At 47.4% G+C, this 22,562-nt stretch overlaps 1 protein-coding gene across 1 annotated transcript in view; it reads right to left on the minus strand.

Annotated features, from left to right (window-relative positions):
- Positions 1-22,562, minus strand: part of CACNA1A (calcium voltage-gated channel subunit alpha1 A) — a 179,965-nt gene that overhangs the window by 143,072 nt on the left and 14,331 nt on the right. The window contains exon 2 of the mRNA XM_084610174.1: positions 5,690-5,986. Within this exon, the coding sequence (XP_084466300.1) occupies positions 5,690-5,986 (297 nt within the window). The remainder of the gene's footprint in view (positions 1-5,689; positions 5,987-22,562) is intronic.

Below are 22,562 nucleotides of genomic sequence, written 5' to 3' on the forward strand. Positions count from 1 at the left end.
AAAGGCCCTGATCCTGCAAACATTAACACACATTTAACTTTACTACCGGGGTAGTCCCAGTAGTAAAGTCAGGCATGCATGTGTCTGCAGCATCAGGGTCTAGACAGACAAAAGGTAGGGGAAGGAAAGCATCGCCCCCATTTCACAGCTGGTGAAACTGAGGCACGGAAAGATGAAGTAAATTGTCCAAGGTCAACTTCTGAGCCCTAGCCCAGCGCCTTAACCATAAGGCCACCCTCCTCCAGTTGAGTGTTAATACATATTTTAAAATGTAAGTTAATTGCTACGGCAGGACAAGTTACAGGAATCACGATCTGTTGACTATGTTAGTCCACAGATTTCACCAGCATTGGCAGAATAGTTTTGTCACTGAAGGGTATTTGATCAGCTACTGACCACCCAAACAAGGATCTGTAAACCAACCCTAGTGAAATCCGTCAAACAATATCCCTAGCAAATACTCTTCATCCAGTCCCGCTGATACCACTGCTCCATCAGGCTTTTGTTACCATCTTTTCCTCCCTGCCTTCACTCCACTTCTTCTTTCCTACCATAGATCGCAGTGTGTCTCTTCCTGAGTAGTCTTCAGTGTCTCTGTCCTCTTTTCCTTCTCACTCCTTCCCCCTACTGTGTCTCTCTATTTTTCTTTCTCTACATTTTGTTCTTCTCCTTTTATACTTTCTCTCTTTCCCATGGTCACATACACTCTCACTCACACCTTGTTTATTAGTATTCTTTGGACTGCAATAGCACCTAGTCGCTCTAGCCATGGCCCATGACCCCACAGTGCTGGGCACTTACCTTATTTATTAGGTGTATTATTGTAGCACAGACCAGGACCCAACTTTGCTGGGTGTTGTGCAGCCACAGAACTAAAGCTGGTACTTCCAATCTACGTACACTGCACTTCTCTCTTCTCACCTATCCCATTCATCTCTTCTACTTTCTCACCCACCCAATCTCACAGGCCCCCACTGACCCACCAAGAAGGGGTTGGAAATTTGACTAGATACCAGATAGCAGAGGAGTAAATGTACTAGTCACAGACCAATCTAAAAGTGGCAGTATCCAGGTGAGAAGCCAACCCTCCCTACTGAACTGCTATGAAAGGGAAAGGTTTTCTGGGATTCCCACCAGGGTACATTCCTGGGATCCTACTCAGGGGCTCCATGTTTGGTATCAATCTCTGGCCAGCAGGTGTCTGCCTCCATCTCCTCACAACCCATCTGCTACTAGAAAGGAGAGGTTCTTTCTGTTTTCCCACCTCTAGATGCTCCTGCCTTCTGCCTTCTGCATGAGGGAGAGGGATAGTAGGCGGTCTCCTCTCTTCTACCCTTCCACAAATTCTGGACCTGATTTTCCTCTCGCCCGGGTGTAAATCAGGAATGACTGTCATCTAAAATCAATGGTGTAAGTGAGAGGAGAATCAGACCATCTACCTTTTTTTGTTCTCCTCCCAAGGCACCAGAGCGTTCCCCCAGCAGCTCCTCAGAGCCTTCCCAAGGAGCAGCAGCAGCAGATTGAAAATGACCAGATTCCCTTGAGTTTCATTTCTACCCATAGGATTTACAATACCAGAAGTGAAACTCACAAGACTCTCACCCAGTTTCTACATGGCAGAGCTCTGAGCAGCTGCAACAGAGGCACCGGTTCAGTCTCTGCAGGCTAAGGAAAACAGCAGTCTGTCAGGTTACACTTAGTCCAAAACTGCAAGGCCTTCTTCCCTACCCGAAGGACAGGGCACTGTTTCTTACATGGAAACTTAGATTTCTAGAAGCTGAGAGCACTCACCTGGGAAAGATCCCTATTCACATAGTGCAAACACATTTTTTAACCCCCAAATTTAGTAATGCATGCACTAAATGAATATTTTCAATAGCCACCTAATTCATACCAGGGTTATTGCTTATAACAACAGGGTGCAGACATCCACACAAAGACCTTATTCTGCTGATTAAACATGTACTGGTCAGTGACTCTGGATGTCTGTACTGCATGCACAGAGTGCATAATTTGTCCACTACACACCTCTTATGCCTCTGTCTTTAATGGCAGCTCCAAAATACACTCAAATCCTGTTACACAGAACATTAACAAAGAAGTGTTAATAGTAGCTTAAACATCTAACATAATTCCACCATGCCACAAAAATTCTCACTTAGGCACTCAACACCTGATCCTGATCTCACTTACTGCATGGTGAAACTGGAGTTACTTCCACTTTTTTCAGTGCAATGCAGATTCACACCAGCATAACTGAGTTCTGAATCTCTCCCTCTGTCCTTGTTTTACCCAGCTATGATGAGGTATTGTTGCTCTTTGGAAGCAGGCTTAGCCTTGTCTAGTCATCTGTTCTGAGATAACATCTAAACTGCAAAATGTAGGCACAAAAGAGGGTGAGTTGAGGAAGACAGAGTTAGCCTCCAAATTTCTCACCTATTGTCAATTTCAGGCAGTTCCAAGACATTCTGTGAGCAACCTTGCCCATTTCATTCCCCTGGGGTTTTCGGACTTTGCAATGCTGTGCACAGATTCCCCTTCTAGGGGAATGAGGAGTGGAGGGATCATATCGGTAGATAGTACATAATCTAATCATACAGAAGATGTGCTGAAATACCAAGCAGGCTATTGGCATGCGTACACCAGTTTGCTGAATAGTAGGGCAGTAAGAGTAAGCATTAGCAAACAGACTGTCGGGAACAATCCTGCACTGATCACCAGTAATACGGCCTATATGGAACCAAACAACCTTTGCAATCTCTAACTTCTGTGGGTCCAGACACAACACAGCAAAAAAACTGTCTTTTGATTGGTCCCCCAAATTCTCCCTGAGGTAAAGGAAGATTTATGCACCAGACAATTATAGGTTAGAATAATTTGCATCTCTCACAAACCCAGTGCCCCCAAAACAGTATGGAAAAAAGGATCTTAGCAGAGATCTATCTGCCCATCCATCCTACTGTTTCCTACAGCATTCATCAGCAGAGTATCTAAGCCCTGCAGTGCACATGCTCAGTTAGCCAGCTATCTGGGGGGTGAATATCTACTGGAAACTGTTTCTAATTTAAAATTAGTATTTGCAAGGCTTGGGTATGTGTCAGGAATTGAGGGGCAGATTCTGATCTGAGTTGCACAGGCATAATGCCACAGGCTTGAAAGAAACTGCTCCGGATTTACACCGGGGTAACCAAAATTAGAACCTGGCGCTAAAATGTGGGTGCCGTATTTCAGTTTTGAAACCAAGCTGAGGGGAAACACATGCTAGAAACGGCTCCTAGAAAGAGACTTACTACCAAAAAACCTTAAGACGGCCCCATTTAGATAATTTTTCAAGACACAGTTTTAACATAAAGGTATCAGATAACAACATGCGCATCAGATTTCAGGCGAATACACCAGTATGGGTTTAACATCCAGATAACTCGCAATGCTGTATAGAACTACCTTCGCCCATCCAGGCACCAAAGCATCTTGCTCACTGCCAAAACTACACCAAGCTTTCAACAGATGCAAGACCTTTATCAACGATATTATGCATAGAAAATGTTTCTTTTAAAACCATACTTTCTGAGATACACAGGGTGGCTTTCCTCAGCCATATTTTGAAAGGGGAGGGGGTTATGTGGTTTGCTGGCTTTCCCTCTAGACAACGGCAAATAAGTAAAAAATCACAATAGAGAATAAGGTATTTACATACCAAAGTTGAAGCATCAGATGCAGAGACAGCAATTTCTCAGTTTCTCCGCCCAGCTTGGGAAACCACTTTCAATGGAAAGAGTCCGCAGATGTGGCCAGAAGTGGCTCCTAAATCTATCTTCTCACCCCCAACCCCTCCTCACTTGTGAAATTAATTATACATCCAGGGGCAGATGAATGGTGGCTGGGGCAATTCCTGTGCTATTCTGCCAATGCAATGTGTGGTCCCAGGGCCTGATTCTGCACCCAAATACATGGGCATCTGTCTGCCAGCTTCCATGGGAGCTCCGCCCATGTAGCAGAGGGAAGTGACCCCGACGTCCCTTGTCCTGTAATTCTGCACATAGGGTGCACAAATAAAACACAGTTTTTCTCTCTCTGGGCAGCCAGGCATAATAAACACGGGGCAATGCTATCTCTCTGAGGGCCAAATTCTGCTCTCAGTTACACCTGTCTAAAGCCTGAGTAACCTCACTGATTTTGATGGTGTGACTCCGGACTGACACTGGTGTAAGCGAGAGCAGAGTTCGGCCCTGTGTATTGATAGGTCTAATTTCTATGTAATGCAAATATGCACCATCCACCCGAGGCTTTGGACAGTAGCAGTGAGGACCCAAGCTTCCTACCCTCCAATTACCCAACATCCTGTCTCATATCCCCACTGCTAATGAGACCTCCACACGCACCCTTTTCCGTGCCCCTCCCTTTGGGCCACATTTCAGCAGTGAGGACTCTGTGCTGTTTGCTCCTCTTCTTCTAGCAAGGAAGCAGCGTTAGAGACCATAGATTACTGATCTCCTTTCTCTGGACCAACAAGGGGTTCGCTGGGGAACCCCTGTTTCTGTTTCTCGTGAAATGGCTTCCAGACACCCACAAAGATGGCAAAGACCCCGGCTCACTGCTCCCCCTTCCATTCCACATGGATGGGCAGTATTGTTGGGGAACACGCAAACCCCTGCACTGCCTCCCACTGGAAGGTCCGTGGACATGATGGATGCTGGGCATTTACCCATCTGACAGACCCATGTTGCAAGGGAAGTCCCAAGACCCCCTGCCCACGAACTGGCTCGGGTGGAGGCCCCACTCCCAGACTGGCCTCTGCATGTCCTGCCTGTTCTGTAATCCACACCCTGAACCCCGCAACCTGGGGAAAAGCTGTCTGACCATGAACTGCCCCTAAACCCCTTCCCCGAGGGGTAGGGACTGGCCAGGGTGTGCCAGGCAGGCTGCGCCCTAGGGAGGCAGATATCATGGGCAAGATCGTTAGCTACCTGTGCTGGGGGTGCAGGTGACTGGACTGAGGTCGTGGCATGCAGTGGAAGGTGGGGAGTGGGGTGCAGAGGTACAGCGGGGGGAGGTGAAGTGCGAATGGAGGGGATCGGGTGAGTTGAGAGGTGGAGACGAATGGGCTGGGGTGAAGGTACATGGGTTAGGGTGGGAGGCCCACATGCACAAGTTGGGGTGCAAATGCCTGGGAGAAGGGGATCCATGGAGAAGGGTGCCTATGCATGGGTGCTGTGCAGATGTGTGAGTGGTGGGAAGCGTGCATGATGGGGTGCAGGTGCCTAGGCTGAAGAGGATTAATGGACTGGGGTGCAGAAAACCAGGTAGGCAGATTCATGAGTTAGGGGGTGCAGAGGCATGGGTGGGGTGTATATGTATTAAGAGGTGGAGATGTGTGAGTGGGGGGGACGCATACATGACAGGGTGCAGGGGCCTCAGTCGGGGAAGATTCATGGCCGGGAGATGAATGAGTTAGGGGGTGCGGATGCATATGTGGAGGAGGCAGATGCTTCGGTGGGGGTTAGATGCATCCCGGGGGGCAGCTGCTTGGGTGGGGGTTGCATGCCTTAGGGGGTGCAGATGCCTGGATCTGGGGGTGCATGCCTTAGGGGGTGCAGATGCCTGGATCTGGGGGTGCATGCCTTAGGGGGTGCAGCTGCCTGGCTGGGGAGGGATGCTCGAGTGCGGGGGTCCCCAACAGAAAGGATATGGCCATTCGGTGATCTTTTTGGCGTATTTCCTCACCACATTGTCCTCGCTGAAGAGGAACAGGGACCGGTTGACAGTCAGGCAGTTCTGCCGGACGGGGATGGGGTTGTAGAGAGCCATGGTGCGGGCTCGCTGGGCCATCGACTGCTTGTACATCCTCTGGGCCCCGGGCGGTCCGCCCTGCCGGCTGCCCCCTGCACCCCGGCCGCCTCCACCGCCCGCCGCGCCCCCGGAGCCAGCGCCCCCGGAGCCGCCAGCCCCGTAGCGGGCCGGCACCTCATCTCCGAAGCGAGCCATCCTGCAAAGAGCAAAGGGCCGGGGGTTACGATGCTGAGGACGCTGCCGGAGAAGAGAAGCTGGTCACATCCCATCGGCTGCTGCGGCGGCGGCTGCTCGGGGGGCTGGCAGCCGACGGAGGGGGACGTTCAGGCAGGAGCACGGCCGGCGAAAGCACCAGAGACCCTGGCCATCCTTCCTCAAGCCTCTCTCCGCCCCGCTCAGGGAAGGCACCGATGCGACCCCCGCGCACAGACACACGCGCGCGCGCGCACAGCCCCCCCCCCCCCAAAGAAAATTGCAATGAAAAAAACGAACGCACCACCCTCGACAAATGGTGCTCTGCAATTAAAAATAACAACTCATCGATGCGCCAACCTCGCCCGAGGGTTGCCAGCGCTAAAAAGAATAATTAAAGAGCCACCCACAAAACAGAATGGCAACCCAAAAACCGCAAGTCGCCGCCAGCCCAACCCCCCCCCCCCCCAAAAAAAGCAATTTAAAAAAATGTCTCACTCCCAGCAAAGTAACGAAATACAAATAATTACGATCAAATATAGCAAGTGCAGCGCCTCCTCCCTCCCTCCCTCCCTCCCGACATTCAATTTAAAACCCCTGAATGCACCAGCTCCTCACTTCAAGCCCGGGGGGTGGGGAAGTGCGCTACAAATAAATAAAACGGGCCCGCAACTATATATTTGCAATGCAATTTTTGGCAAAAAAAAAAAAGAAATTAAAAAATAAAGAATGCAACCCTTCCTCTGTCCTGTTCAGCTTTGCACGCTTGAAAACAAATGTACCCTAACATTTGTTTTTAAAATCAGTGCGTTCCCCTCAGCCTCGCCCCCCAAAATGTTAGCATCAGGGAAGAAAATAACAATAATGTTTAAAAAAGCAAAAAAAAAAAAAAAAGACCCCCCCAAGGTCTCTGCTTTCACTTGTGCATCATCCTGTCGTCTTCAAAACCTTGCAAGATCTGGAGAGGAATAAAAGGCTATTGGGGTCTTGCTAAGCGTCTTAAGATGTAGGCTGGATTTTTTGTTTGGTTGGTTTTTTCCTGTTGCAAGTTCACCGGCGGTCTCTGCTTCCTGCCTTATTATGATTTTGGTGTGAGCGCCTGAATGTCAATTTTGCATCATCTTGGAGTTGAATGCAGCAAAGAAATCCTGTAAAATCCAAAAACGAAAAAGAAGAGAGAAGGAGCAGGTCCCATCCACCATCTACTCATAAGGGTTTCCTGGATGCTGCAATGGCTAGTCTTTTTTTCTGCCCTGTCTTCCTCCTCCTCCTCCTCCTTCTGGGTTATAGCTAAAATAAGACTGGTGTTAGGGAGGGAGGGACTGGGAGAGAGAGAGAAAAAAATGAAAAAAAAAAAAGATCTGATTCAGGGGCAGGTTGAGCTATAATGTGCAGGAACTGATCAATTTAATGCAAGCTCAGACCATCCCAAAACCTCAGCAACGCTTAGCACATGATGGCCTGGGACCAATCAGTTGCCACTGCCCAGCCTAACCCAGTGGAGTTTCTGGGAGAAAGAGAGAGATTGAGAGAGAGGAAAGGCAGGTTGAGGCAGATTTTTCTCCTCCCCATCCACCTCCAGTTTGGAAAACCTAGAAACAAATTGCAGTTTTCCCTAAGTATTCCCCCAGCTGGATTCTGATCTCAGTTACGCTAGTGTAAATCCAAAGTGAATCTCATATGATTTCGCTGGAGTGACTGAGGATTCACACTGGGGTAATAGAGATCAGAGTCTCTTCCTGGGGCTCCATGGCTAGCTTCTGAGTTCAGTGCAGGTCTCATGTTTCTTTGGGGGGCAAGCAGAGAAAAGGAGTGAGTTGGCCCTGATTCTCCTCTGAATTTACACCAGTTTTACGACAGTGTAACTAGGAATTACTCCTGATTTACAAGGGTACTGAGCGAGAGGAGAGCCAGAGTGCGCGTGTGTATGTGGGATGTAATGCAATGAGAAGCTAAGCAATCTGTGCAAACTCTAAACGAAACCGACACATTCCTTGAAAGAAAAAGAGCTGGGAGGATTCTGTGATCTCAGTTACATTGGTGTAAATCCAGAGCAACTCCACTGGCCAGATCCTGAGGCGTTTCTGACTCGCCTTTTTCCATCTTTATTTGGGCAAATTCACTTTCCCTCCCTTCAGTGGGTGCTTGGCCTGAGTAAGAAGTGAGTTGTCTCAGAGTAAGGTTGTGCCCCCCTCTGTTCAGATTTTAAATGAAATGGCTTGGTGGGGTATTTCTAATATAATTTTCCAAGTTACCACTGTGCAGTCTTCTACTACAGCCAGTGGGTCACATCCTGCTCCCAGCTACACCAGACCATAGTCACTCCTAAAATGAAGTAGACAAAGTCACTCCAGACACAAACTCCAGAGCAGAGCAGAATCTCATCTCCAGTTATTTTGCTGTTTCCTGCGTAGGACTGGGCACTCTTAACTCCCACTGACCCCCGTAAGAGTTGAGAGTGCTGAGCACCTCACAGGATTGGGCCCTGTGGGGTTAAATCCTGAGACAGAGGTGGCAATATTTATCCAGCTGCAATGAGAAAGTTAAGCTGGGGGCATGGCTTGTGTTAACAGATCTTCCCTTGACTTGCTCAAGGGGCCATTTAGTTGCCATGAAATTTGCATGGTCCGGGGGGCAGTGGATTATTTTCTGGCATTAAAGACTTCGCTGAACATGAATCAGCCCCACTGAGGGCCTTCCCCTGCCCTCCTTTAGTGAAGTGGAATTCCCACTGAAGGCAATGGGAGTTCTGGCCAAGTGAGGAGTGTGTTCTCCTCACTGAGAATCGTTATTGGGATAGTAACAAATTTCTGGGAGCTTCCAACTCCGCAGGTGTCCATGTGCAGAAGCAGATGGCGCCACATGGCAAACGGGGATAGAAAGAACAGATATTGACCCTAAAGCAACTGCGCTTCTTCAAGATAATGTCATCCTGTTCACAGATTCCACTCTTGGTGCATACGCCCAGATTCCAGATTCCAAGGCCGGAAGGGACCATTGTTAACACCTGTATGGCACAGGCCGGAGGTCTCCCCAAAATCCTTCCTAGAGCAGATCTTTCAGAAACACATCCCATCTTGATTTAAAATTTGCCAGTGATGAGTCCACCATGACCCTGGGTAAATTGTGCCAATGATTAATTACCCTCAGTGTTAATTACACTCAGCAGGGGTGGAGAGTCTAGATTAAAATTTACCAAAGGGCTTGTCTAGACGCGGGAAGAACCTGCAGTAGCTGGTACACGCTAGGTGCTCCTCACTAACCCCCCCATGTAGACACTGCACAATAACATGCCTTTGTACACCTTAGCTTGATACATTTTGGAAGTGCACTAAGCTAAACCACCTGGAGGCCCTGTTAGTGCACAGTAGAAGTGTCCACACGGGGAGTTAGTGTGAGTAGCTAGGGTGCTTTACATTCACACCCTAGCTTAGTGCTCACTAACCTCCCCATATAGACAAGCCCTAATAGCTATATATCAACAGAGATATTTGCCAGTGGGTATTAAAAACGGATCTATACTATCTACACTGTCCTAACTATACTAACAAGACAAACTACACTGTTATAAGCAAAGCAGATTGCACAGTCTGCAGAGTAAGTGGACACTGCAGGTTTCTGTCTTGATGCCATGGGTGGTTAGAAGGGACTGAAGGATGATGGATGTCATTTTAGCTGAAGGGGAATCCCTGACAGCTATGAGCAGCACAGGGCGCATGACACAGCAGTGAGTGGTTCTGACTATCCAATAGCGGGGCAGTGATATGCTTATTACAATATTATTATGAGCAGTGCTGAGTGTACCATAAAGGATTTATACTTTAGACCTTTCACCAAAGGCTCTGTCTACACTGCAATCGGAGATGTGACTGCACAGGTGAAGATGTACTGAGCGAGCTTTGACCTGGCTGCCTCGAATAACAATAGCGGTGAAGGTGGGGCGGCAGCACGGGCTCTGCAAGCCCGCTTGAGACTCTGGCCGTCTGGCCTGCGCTGTCAAAGGGTCGCTACTATTGTTATTCGAGCTAGCTGGAGCTACATGGTCCCACGATCACACCTCTGGTTGTGTTGTAGACATTCCCAAAGGATCTCAAAGCACATTAACTCCCCTCAGTGGTCCACTAAGTCAGTATTATCCCCATTTTACAGAGAGGGACACTGAGGCACGGGGCAGCTAAATGAGCTGCTCAAGGTCATATAACAAACGAATCATAGAGTTAGCAAAAGAACCTAGCAGACCAGATTTCCAGCCTTCTGCTTTAACCACTACTCCACCTAGCGTGAAGGCCAAGGACCTTTTGTTGACGCAGTGCTCTCGGAACCTAAGGCCCTCGACACAGTTTGCTGCCTGAACAAGGGGCAGCTGTTTCACAGCACTCAGCAGCACCACACAACAGTTTAGGACAGGAAGTGCAGATGCATCTGTTATCCAGTTGAAACTGCAGGGGGAATTTAGAGAGGCAGAACAGAATTAGGCGAAATGGAAGTTGACCAGGACACCTGTACTGAAAAAGATGGGGGAATATTTAATGACAAATGCCCAGGACATTGGTTCTACCTACCGCCTGAAAGATGTCTTCAGCAGCACGGCATCCCCCACCAGCACAATGAGACACTGGAACATTACTGACTGACTGAATCATCAGTGCTATTTCCAGTGTCACCCAGCTTTTCCCTTGAGGTCTCCCACTAAGTAGGATCTACTTGACTTAAGAAATCTGACCTGGTTACAACTTTGCTTTCCTAAACACGGACAGATTTAAGCAGGGGTGTCAAAGAGCACATGAGAAAAGGATAACCAAGGCTTAATCAACAAGGCCCTTCCCCTCCCTGTTCTACAGATGGAGAAACTGAGGCACAGCAAGTGAGGGAGCCGCCCAAGGTCACGCAGAAAGGTGGATATGAGGATATGGAACAGGAACAGGAAGCAGCTTAGGCGCTGGAACTAGGGGTGCTGGGGGTGCTACCACATCCCCTGGCTTGAAGCGGTTTCCATTATATACAGGGTTTACAGTTTGGTGCAATGGCTTTCAGCACCCCCTCTTGTTGGGTTTACAGTTTGGTTCAATGGCTCTTGTTCCAGCTCCCCTGGGAAGCAGAGAGCAGGGTGTAGAAGACAGGAGGGTGCAGTGGAGAAGCTGGGAAGGCGGCAGTGGATGGCAGTTCCACATTTACCGTGGGGAAAAAAAACACCCGGTGGTAGCAAGTCTCAGCGTCCAGGTCCACTGACTTGAGCTCACGGGGTTTGTGCTACGGGGCTAAAAATAGCAGTGTAGGTGTTCCTGCTTGGGCTGGAGCCCAGGCTCTGACACCTGAGGGGGGAGTGGTTCTCAGAGCTGGGGCTCCAGCGTGAGAGACAATGTCTACAGTGCTATTTTTAACCTCAGTTGCCCTGGGCTCTGAGGCTCATTGCTGTAGTGGTGTTTTTTGAAGTGTAGACGTACCTGAGGTACCTGGACACAACCCTAACCTGTTTCCAAGAGTTGGGTGTGGACTGTAAGGTTTGGGAACCCTGATACAATGGCTGTCACAATAGCTCCTGACCTGATTGCTTGCAATTTCTGGGCTAATTCAAAGGGACACCACCTCTGGTTAATGGATGGTGGCTTCTCCTTGCCCCTGGCCGTGAAACTGGGGTCTGTTGCAGCCCGACTTGGGGAATTCACAGGTGGGCCACACTGAGTGGCAAGATGGTGCTCAGAGACTTCTCTGCACCTTTACAACGAGCTTGAGTGTCTCCTGAATTGACGACTCAGCAGGCACCGGTCTAGGTCGTTCTACTATCTAGGATACTTATATTTCCTCCTATTACCATAGCACTGGAGCACCTCTTGTACTCATCCTCACAACCCCTTTGCGAGGCAGGGCAGTGCTATTAGCTCCATTGTACAGATGGGAAACTGAGGCAAAGAGAGACTGACTTGCCCAAAGTCATACAGGAAACTGAATTTGGGTCTGCTGAGCCCCATGCTAATACTTTGGACCATGCTTCCTCTCTCGTCATCAAGCAGCAAGATCTGGTTTCCTATTGGAATCTGGCTGGTGGAATCAGGCATTCCTAGCCAGCTCACCAACCAGCCTGCAGCAAACGGATTGTGATATTTGTTCTAATCTGTTAACTGGGGATTTAATTTCCCAGCCAGTCCCTGATTTCACAAGTAAGATTAGCGTATAGAAAGGGGAAAAAAACCCAACAACATTACAATCCTTCTCAGATTGTTTGATTTAATTTACCAGAGCTCCTTATTAGAAGGGATGACTACAATAACCCTCAATCATATTTTGCTCCTAAAACATTTATAGAAGTAATTCAATCAGACTGACAAAGGGGGCCTCTAGCCTGGTCCAGTGGCTAGACTGCTGGACGAGGAATCTGGAGACTTGGGTTCTATTCCTAGCTCTGCCACTCGCCTGCTAGGTGACCCTGGACAAGTTGCAGCTCCTTTCTGTTCCGTAAATTCCCCTCAGTAAAACAGAAATAGCACTACTGACCCGTCTGTGTGAAGTCCTCTGAGACACTCAAAAACATTTGTTAGTCTCTAAGGTGCCACAAGTCCTCCTGTTCTTACTGGCATGAAGAGCACCCTAGATATGTTAGATATTCAGAATATAGGGAGGCCAAATGGGCTTGCAATTGATGAGTCCAGGGTAGGCCAGATCCAAAGCCACAGCGACCAGCAGTTGTTAGCACTGGCGAACTGCTGAACGGTGTGTTACACATGTTGGTTGAGTTAGCCCAGTTCCTACTCGACAGGTGGTCATGTGACAGCTGGGGACCTTTTAGGGCTAGTTGCCAAGTTCTGTGAAGGTGGGAATCACTCTGTTCCAAAGAGACAATAAAGCTCCTGTGTGAAATCCTGGCCCCTTTGAAGTCAATGACAAAATTCCCATTGACTTCAATGGGGCCAAGATTCACCTCCTATTTCTAGCACTGTAAAGTGGCAAGAGAAGTTGGGTGACCAGACAGCAAGTGTGAAAAACCAGGACAGTGGGTGGGGAGTAATAGGAGCCTATATAAGGAAAATACCCAAAAATCAGGACTGTCCCTCTAAAATCAGGACATCTGGTCACCCTAAAGAGAAGGGACTTTCAACCTGGTTCTGATCAGGGAAGAAATCCCACCTTTTGGCATGGAGGGAAGGAGTGGAAGAAGGAAACATTCAACTAGGAGATGCATGGATTTCATTTTACTATGGGTGGCTGTTTGAAGCCATGATAGGGCTTGGTACATCAGAATAAGTGCCAGCAGGGATGGAACAGTGGGCAGAGTGAAGGCGAAAGGTGTGTGACAAATGCAATTTATCACATGGCGCTCGCCACCCACAGACCCTGCTCCATGCCTTAAAATAACAAGCCGCATTCATGTCTGGTGTAAACCAGGGATGAATCTTGCCTCCCACCCCCAGCCTCCTTTATTGTACTGTAAAATATTTATACAGCCTGGGAAAGTTACACTGCTCTTTACTGCTCTGGTTGAAGTTGGCAGGAGCTTTGCCCCCAGTTTAAAAGGGAGTGGAGGCTCAGTCCTGCAAGGAACTGAGCGCCCCACCTCCCATGCGACAAGGCTCATAGGTGTGAAATGCTTTGGGCTTAGCATAGGAGTATCTGGGTGAAAAGTATTGCATTAGGAGGTAGGACTAGAGGAGCTAATGGTCCCTTCTGGCCTTAAACTCTGAAATGATGGGTTTGTCTACACGGGAGCTGGAGGTATAAATTCCATCTCGAGTAGACAGACCCACACTAACTCTGAGCGAGCTAGTGCACAGGAGGGGCTAGCCACCTGAGTGCTTGCATAGGGTCTCAGACAGATCAGATAGCCCCTCCCATGCACACTAGCTCGGCCAGGTCTCATGTAGCTTTACCCTGTGTAGCCTGCATCTACACAAGACCAACATAAGGCAAGGTGCAAGGTGAGAGTTCAGGGAGGGGAGGGATTAGAAGAAGAAGAAGACAGGGCACCTGCTGAGTAAAGACAAGGGCAGGAGTCAGTGTGCGGGAAGGGGAAGACAAGAGCTGTGAATGGGAGCAGAAGATAGTGGCAGCAGCAAAGGGATCCCGGCTGAGACAAACATAAGGGGTGAGGAGAGGGAAGGCGGAGTGTACAGGCATGTACTCTCCAGGCCCCTAATGACACTTGTGTGGATGTCTTGACAAAACCCCTGATTAATGTTGGGTTTCTCTGCTTCTTGACAACGTACCTGTACGGGCTGACATCTCTGGGTAAAACTGTGTCAGCCTTCTCCCCGATCCCCTTCCAGATCCTGCCCTGGGGCATTTCCGTTTTTGGGAGTGAAACTGGATAAGGGGTTGAGGGGGCAAATTTAGCCCCTAAGCCAGGCCTGAAATGTGAGCTTGCAGCTCAGCCAGTCATGCCCTCAGCCAATCGGCCAGTGCTACTCCACACCTCTTGCACAGGCCATTTGGATCAGTGGATTCACAGATCCCCACAATCTATAACTAGGCATGTCCCTCTCTGGCTTCTGTGGGGTCCCCTCCACTGTGCACAGGGGCTGCCTCTCCAGGAGTACAGCCCTGTTTTGGGGAAGGGGGTTAAGGGACGCAAAGAAGACTTTCACCCTGAACTACTAATAACAGACGGGAACCTCAGAAGTTCCAGGGACTGGAGTGAAGAATCAGGTGAGTTCTTATGGGTTCTGAAGCAGCTGGCCTGTCTCAAAGCCAGCCCTAAGGTCTTCTTGCCATATTTTAGCTTTAGTACTCCAGTGAAAGGGCCACCTTGGGGCTAGCTTGATCAGGCTAGGTCCCTCATTGGATGGGAGGCTTGCTAGGAGCACCCAGGCCATGCAGGCAACGGTGTGGGTCAGTAGGGGAAGTATTTAATTCCATGGCAACCAAATGCTGCAGCCAGGCACTGCAGGGTGCTATTCTGGTGATTCACTAGTACTTTCCCCTTGGAGCCGGCACTGACCTCAGTGTTCCAGTACAGTGCTAAGGGCTGCTAGATTGCTGTTGGCATTCTCTCAATGGGAGGAAGAACTGAGGTCCTGATCGCTTGTGGACATTAAAGGTCCCATGGCACTGTGGCAAGTGTCGGAGTATTCATCCAAATTTGGTCTGCCATTTCCATTGGATATAGGGTCTTTTTTATTTCCTGTCCTAATCCATGGTGTGGCATTGCTACATGCCCCAGCTTTTGTGCCCCACCCCCTCACATTTCTGCAATGGGTCAAGTGATCTTTCTGCAGAGAATCTACAAGGCACCTTGAGACCTTTGTGGCTGAAAGATACTAGAGAAGTAGACAATATAGTCCAGAATTCGGCCAAAATCTCACGCCCAGCACATAGCCCAAATCACTTGGCTGGGGACTCCTTGGTGGAGGGGAGGGGACCTTCTTCCCTAGCAGATGCTCTGTGTCTGCTACTGCACCCTAGTGGTGATGGACAGAAACAAGAAGATGAGTGAAGCAAGAAGAAGGGGGAAAGAAGGATGAAGATGAATAAAAGAAGCGGCATGGAGAGAGTTAAAACTTTTCCAATTATTGAAGAGATAGATGAAGGCCAAAATGTCACGATAAAATACACATGAATGACTGTATGTGTGTGTGTGTACCCACCATACACACCATGCATGCATACGCACACCTGCACACAAACTCTGTTTGCATATGTATGAATATTTTCTTAGTTCTTCCCAAAGAGTTAACTATTTACATCACTCTTCAGAAGTATGTCTAGAGAGTGATAAGAGTGATCCCTGCTAGGGAGACATCTGGAGAATGATTGAATCGAGACATCTGGAGAGTGATTCCACAGGAATTGGTTCTTGGCTGTTCGCTATTCAACATTTCTATCAATGACCTGGGAGAAAACATAAAATGATCACTGCTAAAGTTTGCAGATGACACAAAAATCAGGGGAGTGGTAGATAAGGAAGAGGACAGGTCTCTGATACAGAGCAATCCAAATCACTTGGTAAACTGGGTGCAAGAAAACACTATGCATTTTAATACACTTACATGTAAATGTATCCATCTGTCTAGGAACAAAAAATGTAGGCCATACTTATAGGATGGGGGATTCTATCCTGGGAAGGAGTGACTCAGGAAAAGATTTGGCGGTTGTGGTGGATAATCAGCTGAACATGAGCTCCCAGTGTGATGCTGGGGCCAAAAGAGATAATGCCATCCTGGGATGCATAAATAGGGTAATCTTAAGAGTAGAGAGGTTATTTTACCTATTTGGCACTAATGTGATCACTCCTGGAATACTTTGTCCAGCTCTGGTGCCCATAATTCAAGAAGGATGTTGATAAATTGGAGGGGTCAAAGAAGAGCCACGAGAACGATGAAAGAATGAGAAAACCTGCCTGATAATGATAGACTCAAAGAGCTCAAATCTATATAGCTTAACAAAGAGAAGGTTGAGAGGTGACATGATCACAGTCTATAAGTACCTACATGGGGAACAAACATTTAATAATGGGATCTTCAGTCTAGCAGAGAAAGGTCTAACATGATCCAATGGCTGGAAGTTGAAGCTAGAAAAATTCAGACTGGAAATAGGCATAATTTTTTAATGGTGAGAGTAATTATACATTGGAACAATTTACCAAAGGTTTTTAAATCAAGATTTGATGTTTTCCAAAAAGCTCTGCTCTGGAATTAGTTTGGGGCAGTTCTCTGGCCTGTGTTACACACAAGGGCAGACTAGATGATCACAGTGGTCCCTTCTGGCCTTGAATTCTAAAAATCTATGAATGTTCATGGTCAAACAAACCATGTACTCCCATCACCAGCCACACTTCCTAACATTCCTTTAATCCCAAATGTACATTAATGGATGATGGTGGATGTGGGGGGGGGGGCGCATTTTGAGGATTGAGGGGAGAAAATAGCCCAAAGAATAAAGCAACACATGGTAAAAGGGCAGAAACTCCTTTTTTAAGCGTGTATCAATTTAAATATGTACATAGAACTAGAGAGAGAGAGAGAGAGAGCTGCTGCCATTCTCTGTACAAGGCATAATGGGTTGATTTGATAGAGGACCTACCCTATTTTCTGTTCTCTTTCATTCCGACTTGCCCTGACGTCACCAGTACCCTTTGTTCAAGATAGTGCTTTTGTCCCATGCCAGCAGATCTGTAACCACCTAAATATAGTCCTTAAGGCACTGTCTTAAGAACTGGTCTAAAGTGCCTGTCTAATAGGATCCTGGATTGAGAAAACAAGCACAGCAATTTGTAATTTCCGAGATGGCTGCTGAGTCCCCCTTCCTAGGAGGGTTTTTTAATTAGGCTAAAAGGTGGTTTGTAGAGGAAAAAAACAAATTGGAGAAAGCATTAGTGAAATTCACCTTTTTTTTTCTCTTTTCTTTGGAGCGGCTATTTAAAAAAAAAATTATTTTCTGAGTGTTGGATGAAATGCTGGCAGCAGCGCAGAGTTCAGTAGCATCCCTGATCAGGCTGAGAGGCGGGTAATGGAGACAGATGGAAGGGGTCTGTACCACCGGCTTGGGTCCTGAAGGTGGGTGGGAGCCGTGCTGCTCCAGGGGCGCACAGGAGCTGTAAGCTGGTTGAATCTGCCTAGCTGAGGATTTCCCCCAGCCAGCCAGTGCACCCAGGCCTACGCCTCCTCCCTGCACACTCCAGCACAGGGGCAAGTACCCACAGAGCACGGTGGTCATAATACGCTGTGGTCCCACAGTCGCTAGCACTGATTGGACTTGCTTCTCCAAACTACACTGGAGTTGGGAACGGTGTAGAACAGGCCCCAGATTCAGGAAGCAACAGGCTCCTTTGTACCCTGCCCTGCTGCTCTGGGTGCAGCAGAGAATTAGGACCACTGCAGGAGCCTGGACAGATTGGGCAAAGCAGCTGCAGAGCTCTGCATCTCGAATATGCTGGTTCATAGCCAGCCAAGGTTGGCAGAGGCGGAGAGTCCCTGCTGCCTGGTGACAGTTCTGCAGCCACCGTACGTGAAATGCGTTTGATCCTGGTGAGCCCCTAGCCGGCAGGCATCACTGTTGCAAAACCCACTCTCATATTGGGCACTAACTGGGCCCCTTGTTAGTTCCTTCTACAAGAGGCAAAGGCAGAAGCCCCTCAACACATTGTACTGCCCTAGGCAACACTTCTGCGTGCTGCCACTCAAATGTGCTCCGTCGTGACAGAGGGGCAGCTGGGCCAAATATGACAGAGGGGCTGTGACCTGGTCCACAGGGCTGCAGCGCCACTCAACTTTGGCCCAGCTGCCCTTCTGTCGTGACATTCCTTACAGGGACAGACTCAAAGCACTCAACCTATTTAGCTTAACAAAGAAAGGGTTAACGGGTAACTTGGTCACAGTCTAGGAGTATCTACATGGGGAACAAATATTTAATAATGGGCTCTTCAGTCTAGCAAAGAAAAGTGTAACATGGTCCAATGGCTGGAAATTGAAGCTAGACAAATTCAGATTGAAAATAAGGCGTACGTTTTTAAGGGTGAGAGTAATTACCCCTTGGAACAATTCACCAAAATGTGTGGTGGATTCGCTATCACAGACGCTTTTTAAATCAAGGTTGGATGTTCTTCTAAAAGAGCTGCTCTAAGAATTATTTTTGGAACCTTCTGTGGCCTGTGTTATACAGCAGGTCAGACTAGATGGTCAGAATGGTCGCTCCTGGCCTTGGAATCTACGAATCGGCAACACTAGGTAGCTGCCCGGAAATCTGTCACCCTAGGCAGCTGCCTAGCTTGCCTGTTGCTAGAATGGCCTGGGGGCAAAGGCTTGAATGGGCCATGGAGATGGGACTCCCCATGGTGAGCTGTAATGAACTGGGCAGTGACACCTCTGTCCTCTTCTGGCTGGAATCAGAAAGTTCACCTATATGTCATTGGCCCTATACTGATAACAGGTAGAAGCACTTCTCCTTAGCTTCTCCTTAGCTCAGCCTGTGGATTTGGAGCAGTAGCATTCAAATTCTATCCATGCCACCACTATGAAGTTCCAAATGGCCACATTGCTCTGCATCACAACAGCCAAGAAGTCCTAGCTGGCTGCAAATGTATCACCGTGCATAAATAATTATTTAGTGACAAAGACTACACAAAAAAGGGAGAGAATTTCTTGGGTGGATCTTATCAGCCAGCAGAGGGCTGTATTAGTAACTCACTGGAAACTGAAAAGGAGTACTTGTGGCACCTTAGAGACTAACCAATTTATTTGAGCATGAGCTTTTGTGAGCTACAGCTCACTTCATCGGATGCATACCGTGGAAACTGCAGCAGACATTATATACACACAGAGATCATGAAACAATACCTCCTCCCACCCCACTGTCCTGCTGGTAATAGCTTATCTAAAGTGATCATCAAGTTGGGCCATTTCCAGCACAAATCCAGGTTTTCTCACCCTCCACCCCCCCCCACACAAACTCACTCTCCTGCTGGTAATAGCCCATCCAAAGTGACAACTCTCTTCACAATGTGTATGATAATCAAGGTGGAAACTGGAGGACCACATCTAATCTACCGGGAACAGATGGCAGATAATAAAGAGCAGATTAAAACTCTCCTACTCCTCATTGCAAATGTGCTGCACACAAAAAACTACAACTCCCAGCATGCAACAGACCCTATGACTACACATCAAGAGCCCTGTCCTGCAAAGCCTTAAGCACAGGAGCAACTTTATGCGAGCGAGTAGTCCCTCAGATCTCCACTGTACTACTTACAGGCATAAACAAGGTCAACCTTCAAGGCAAGGTCACAAAGTATGCATGTGTGTATGTCCAATATGACATACAATGTGTGTATGTATATGACATAAAACTGTAAAAGCTTGTAAAAATGCCTTTGGATGAAAGGAGCTAAATGCACGTAATACACGATCTTTTTATGGGGATAACAACCCGAAGTGTAAAACCCTACACAGGAAATAAACCATTAGGTTAGTTTTCCTCAACCTTTTTCAAGATGGCAACCCTAGATTCAAAGTCAAAAATGTTCACAACACCCCTTGCATACGTTATAAAATTAAAAGTAAAAAATGCATCACGACATCAATGTTAAGCCTATGTAAGTTGTACGTGTATGTGATGGTTCTCAGAGAATACTGGATCTTGAAGAGCAAGGGTGTGCAGGAAATGGGGTTCAACATTTCCTTTGCTTGAGATTGTAATAACATTTTTCAACGCCCTCACGGCCCCCGATTGGCTTTGGTGACCCCCCCTGGGGGTTGTGATCCCCTGGATGAGACATACTGCCTTGGATTATTCAAACTGAAAGGACTTTCTGAAAACAATACTTTGGACTAGTTATACTGCTCCTTCACTTGCTTGCCTTTCTCTGCAAGGTAAAGGGATTTATCACATGCACTTTTTGTTTCTAATCAACTTCCCTTTCTCATGCATTGACCCATAGCGGCCATGTATTCAAACTCTGCAAGCGGAGGTGTATTTCCATTGGATTGGTGTTTGTTCTCGTAATTCACTGAAACATTTCCACTGTTTTTAGCTTTGGGAGGCTTTATTTCATTCTTTAAGTAAACCGAAATTTTGGTCCAAATTTGACCTGACAGTTTCCCTTTAAATCCGCACTTAATGTTATGCTCTGACCCAATTTAAGAATTTAAAATTCAAGCATTTTGTGCAACAATCTAACCTATAAACTCCAACGCTTCAGGGCATAAGCCAAACTCTAATGGAAGGAGGTTAAGAAGAAACCCATAAGGCCCCAATTCTGCAAACAAAGTCAGTGGGATGACTCGTGGTGAAGACAAGTGAATACGTGTTTGGGGTCTAATTATCCATCTGTGAAGCAGCGAGTGCTGACCACAAGATACTGGACTATGTGGACCATTAATCTGATATAATGTGGCAATTCTCATCCATCTTTGGTACTTATCACCCATACTCTTTGTTACAGGTAGTCTCACACACCAGTGTGAGGTAGGACAGCGTTATTATCTCCCTTTCACAGGTGGGGACAGAGGCACAGAGATGCAGCAATTTGCTCAAGATCACACAAGAAGCCTGAGGCAGAGTCGGGAAGTGAACTCCAGACTTTAGAAAACTCCCTAACTACTGCACGGCCCTTTCTCCTTATGGCCCTTCTCTGATGGGATGTGAACCAGTTTGACTTGAACTGGGTTTGAATCTGACAAATGCATTAGACACAGCTAGAGATAAAGCTATTTTACTTACCCTATTAACCCGTCTTGCTCAGTGCTGCATCACAAGAGTTTGAAAAAGCAAGTGCCTTTGTGAAGGTTATAATCCTTATTCTTGTAATTGATTTGTCTGATTCTGTTTATTTATTGCCGTTTCTCCTATTTTACATAGCTAATGAGAGTTAATTAGTCAATGCACTAATTTTTTTATAAAATGTTCTTAGCCCTTAGATCTTTCACATGAGTTTTGCCCTTTTCTATGTGGACTTAACTATGCAAATAAACTGTAAATCACACACACTAATCCAATTGGGCTGTCATTAAATCTTCCAGCGTATTGTTCTGGAAGACAAAAGATTCCAAAATGGAAGAAGTATAAACAAACAGTCTTGTAAAGTACTTCCTAGAAGATTATTAGTAATAAAGAGCCGTATGGGACGGATAGTTGTTTGTCATGGCATATTGATAATAAATTTGAGCACTGTTTTTTGGGCCTGTGAGAAAGCCACACCGTAGAATTGTCATATATGGGATAAAATAGCAATAGTTCTGTACCATATCTGTGGGGAGATCAGATCCCTGTTGTGCAAGGTGCTATACAAACACATAGTAAGTGACAGTCCCTGCCCCTAAGAGCTTGCATCTAAATTGACAAAGGATGGAGGGAAAGGAAGTATTTTCATCCCCGTTTTATAGAAGGGAAAACCAAGGCACAGGGTTCCACAGGGAGTCAGTGACAGAGCCAGGAATTGAACCCAAAGCTACTGAGTACCAGCTAAGTGTGCTAACAACGAGACTATACTTTCTCTCTTTACCATAACTGGCTCCCTAATTCTCCACTTCTGAAACTTCAGACAGGCACAGGATTCATCTTCACAGCCTGTCCTGAACCACTACATATTTCTGTTGTGCACTGTTAAACAACTGGTGTTTTCCACCCCAGAGGTGGCTGCATTTCAGTGGCAGGTGAGATTTTTCAGGTCGCAGTGGGACTAGGGGACATGAAGAATGTAGACAGCAAATGTATCAAGCGTGGTTTCAGCAGCATCTATGCAATTGTAGTAGTGTCAGAAGTGATTGTGCCAATAGTGATCATGCAATACTAACCGTGTCAGTAATGACTGTGCCAGCAGGTACTAGTGATCAGGTCGGTCACGGTGATGCTTGTGAAAACAGTGGTGCTCCTTCTCCATGCACAGGCACGTGTATGCCGCACTACCTCCCCCAGTGTGCCAGCTTTTGAGAGCATGCCAGTGAGAATGGGAATGGAAGAGACAGCCAAGGCAAGGATCACCGGCCACAGGTCAGTGCTGCCGTCAGAGTAGGAAGTCCTTGCCTGGAAGTGACTCAGGAGCGCAGTGGGGATGGAGTAGCAGACCTAGCAGCACTGCTGTCTGCGGTATTCAAACTCCCGTCCATTTTCCCGGAGGAGAGCCAGGGCCGGAAGTGACTGTACTTGGCACGTGCCAA

This window comes from Lepidochelys olivacea (genome assembly GCF_965140295.1).
Source record: "Lepidochelys olivacea isolate rLepOli2 genome assembly, chromosome: 20".
In the NCBI taxonomy this organism is placed as follows: Eukaryota; Metazoa; Chordata; order Testudines; family Cheloniidae; genus Lepidochelys; species Lepidochelys olivacea.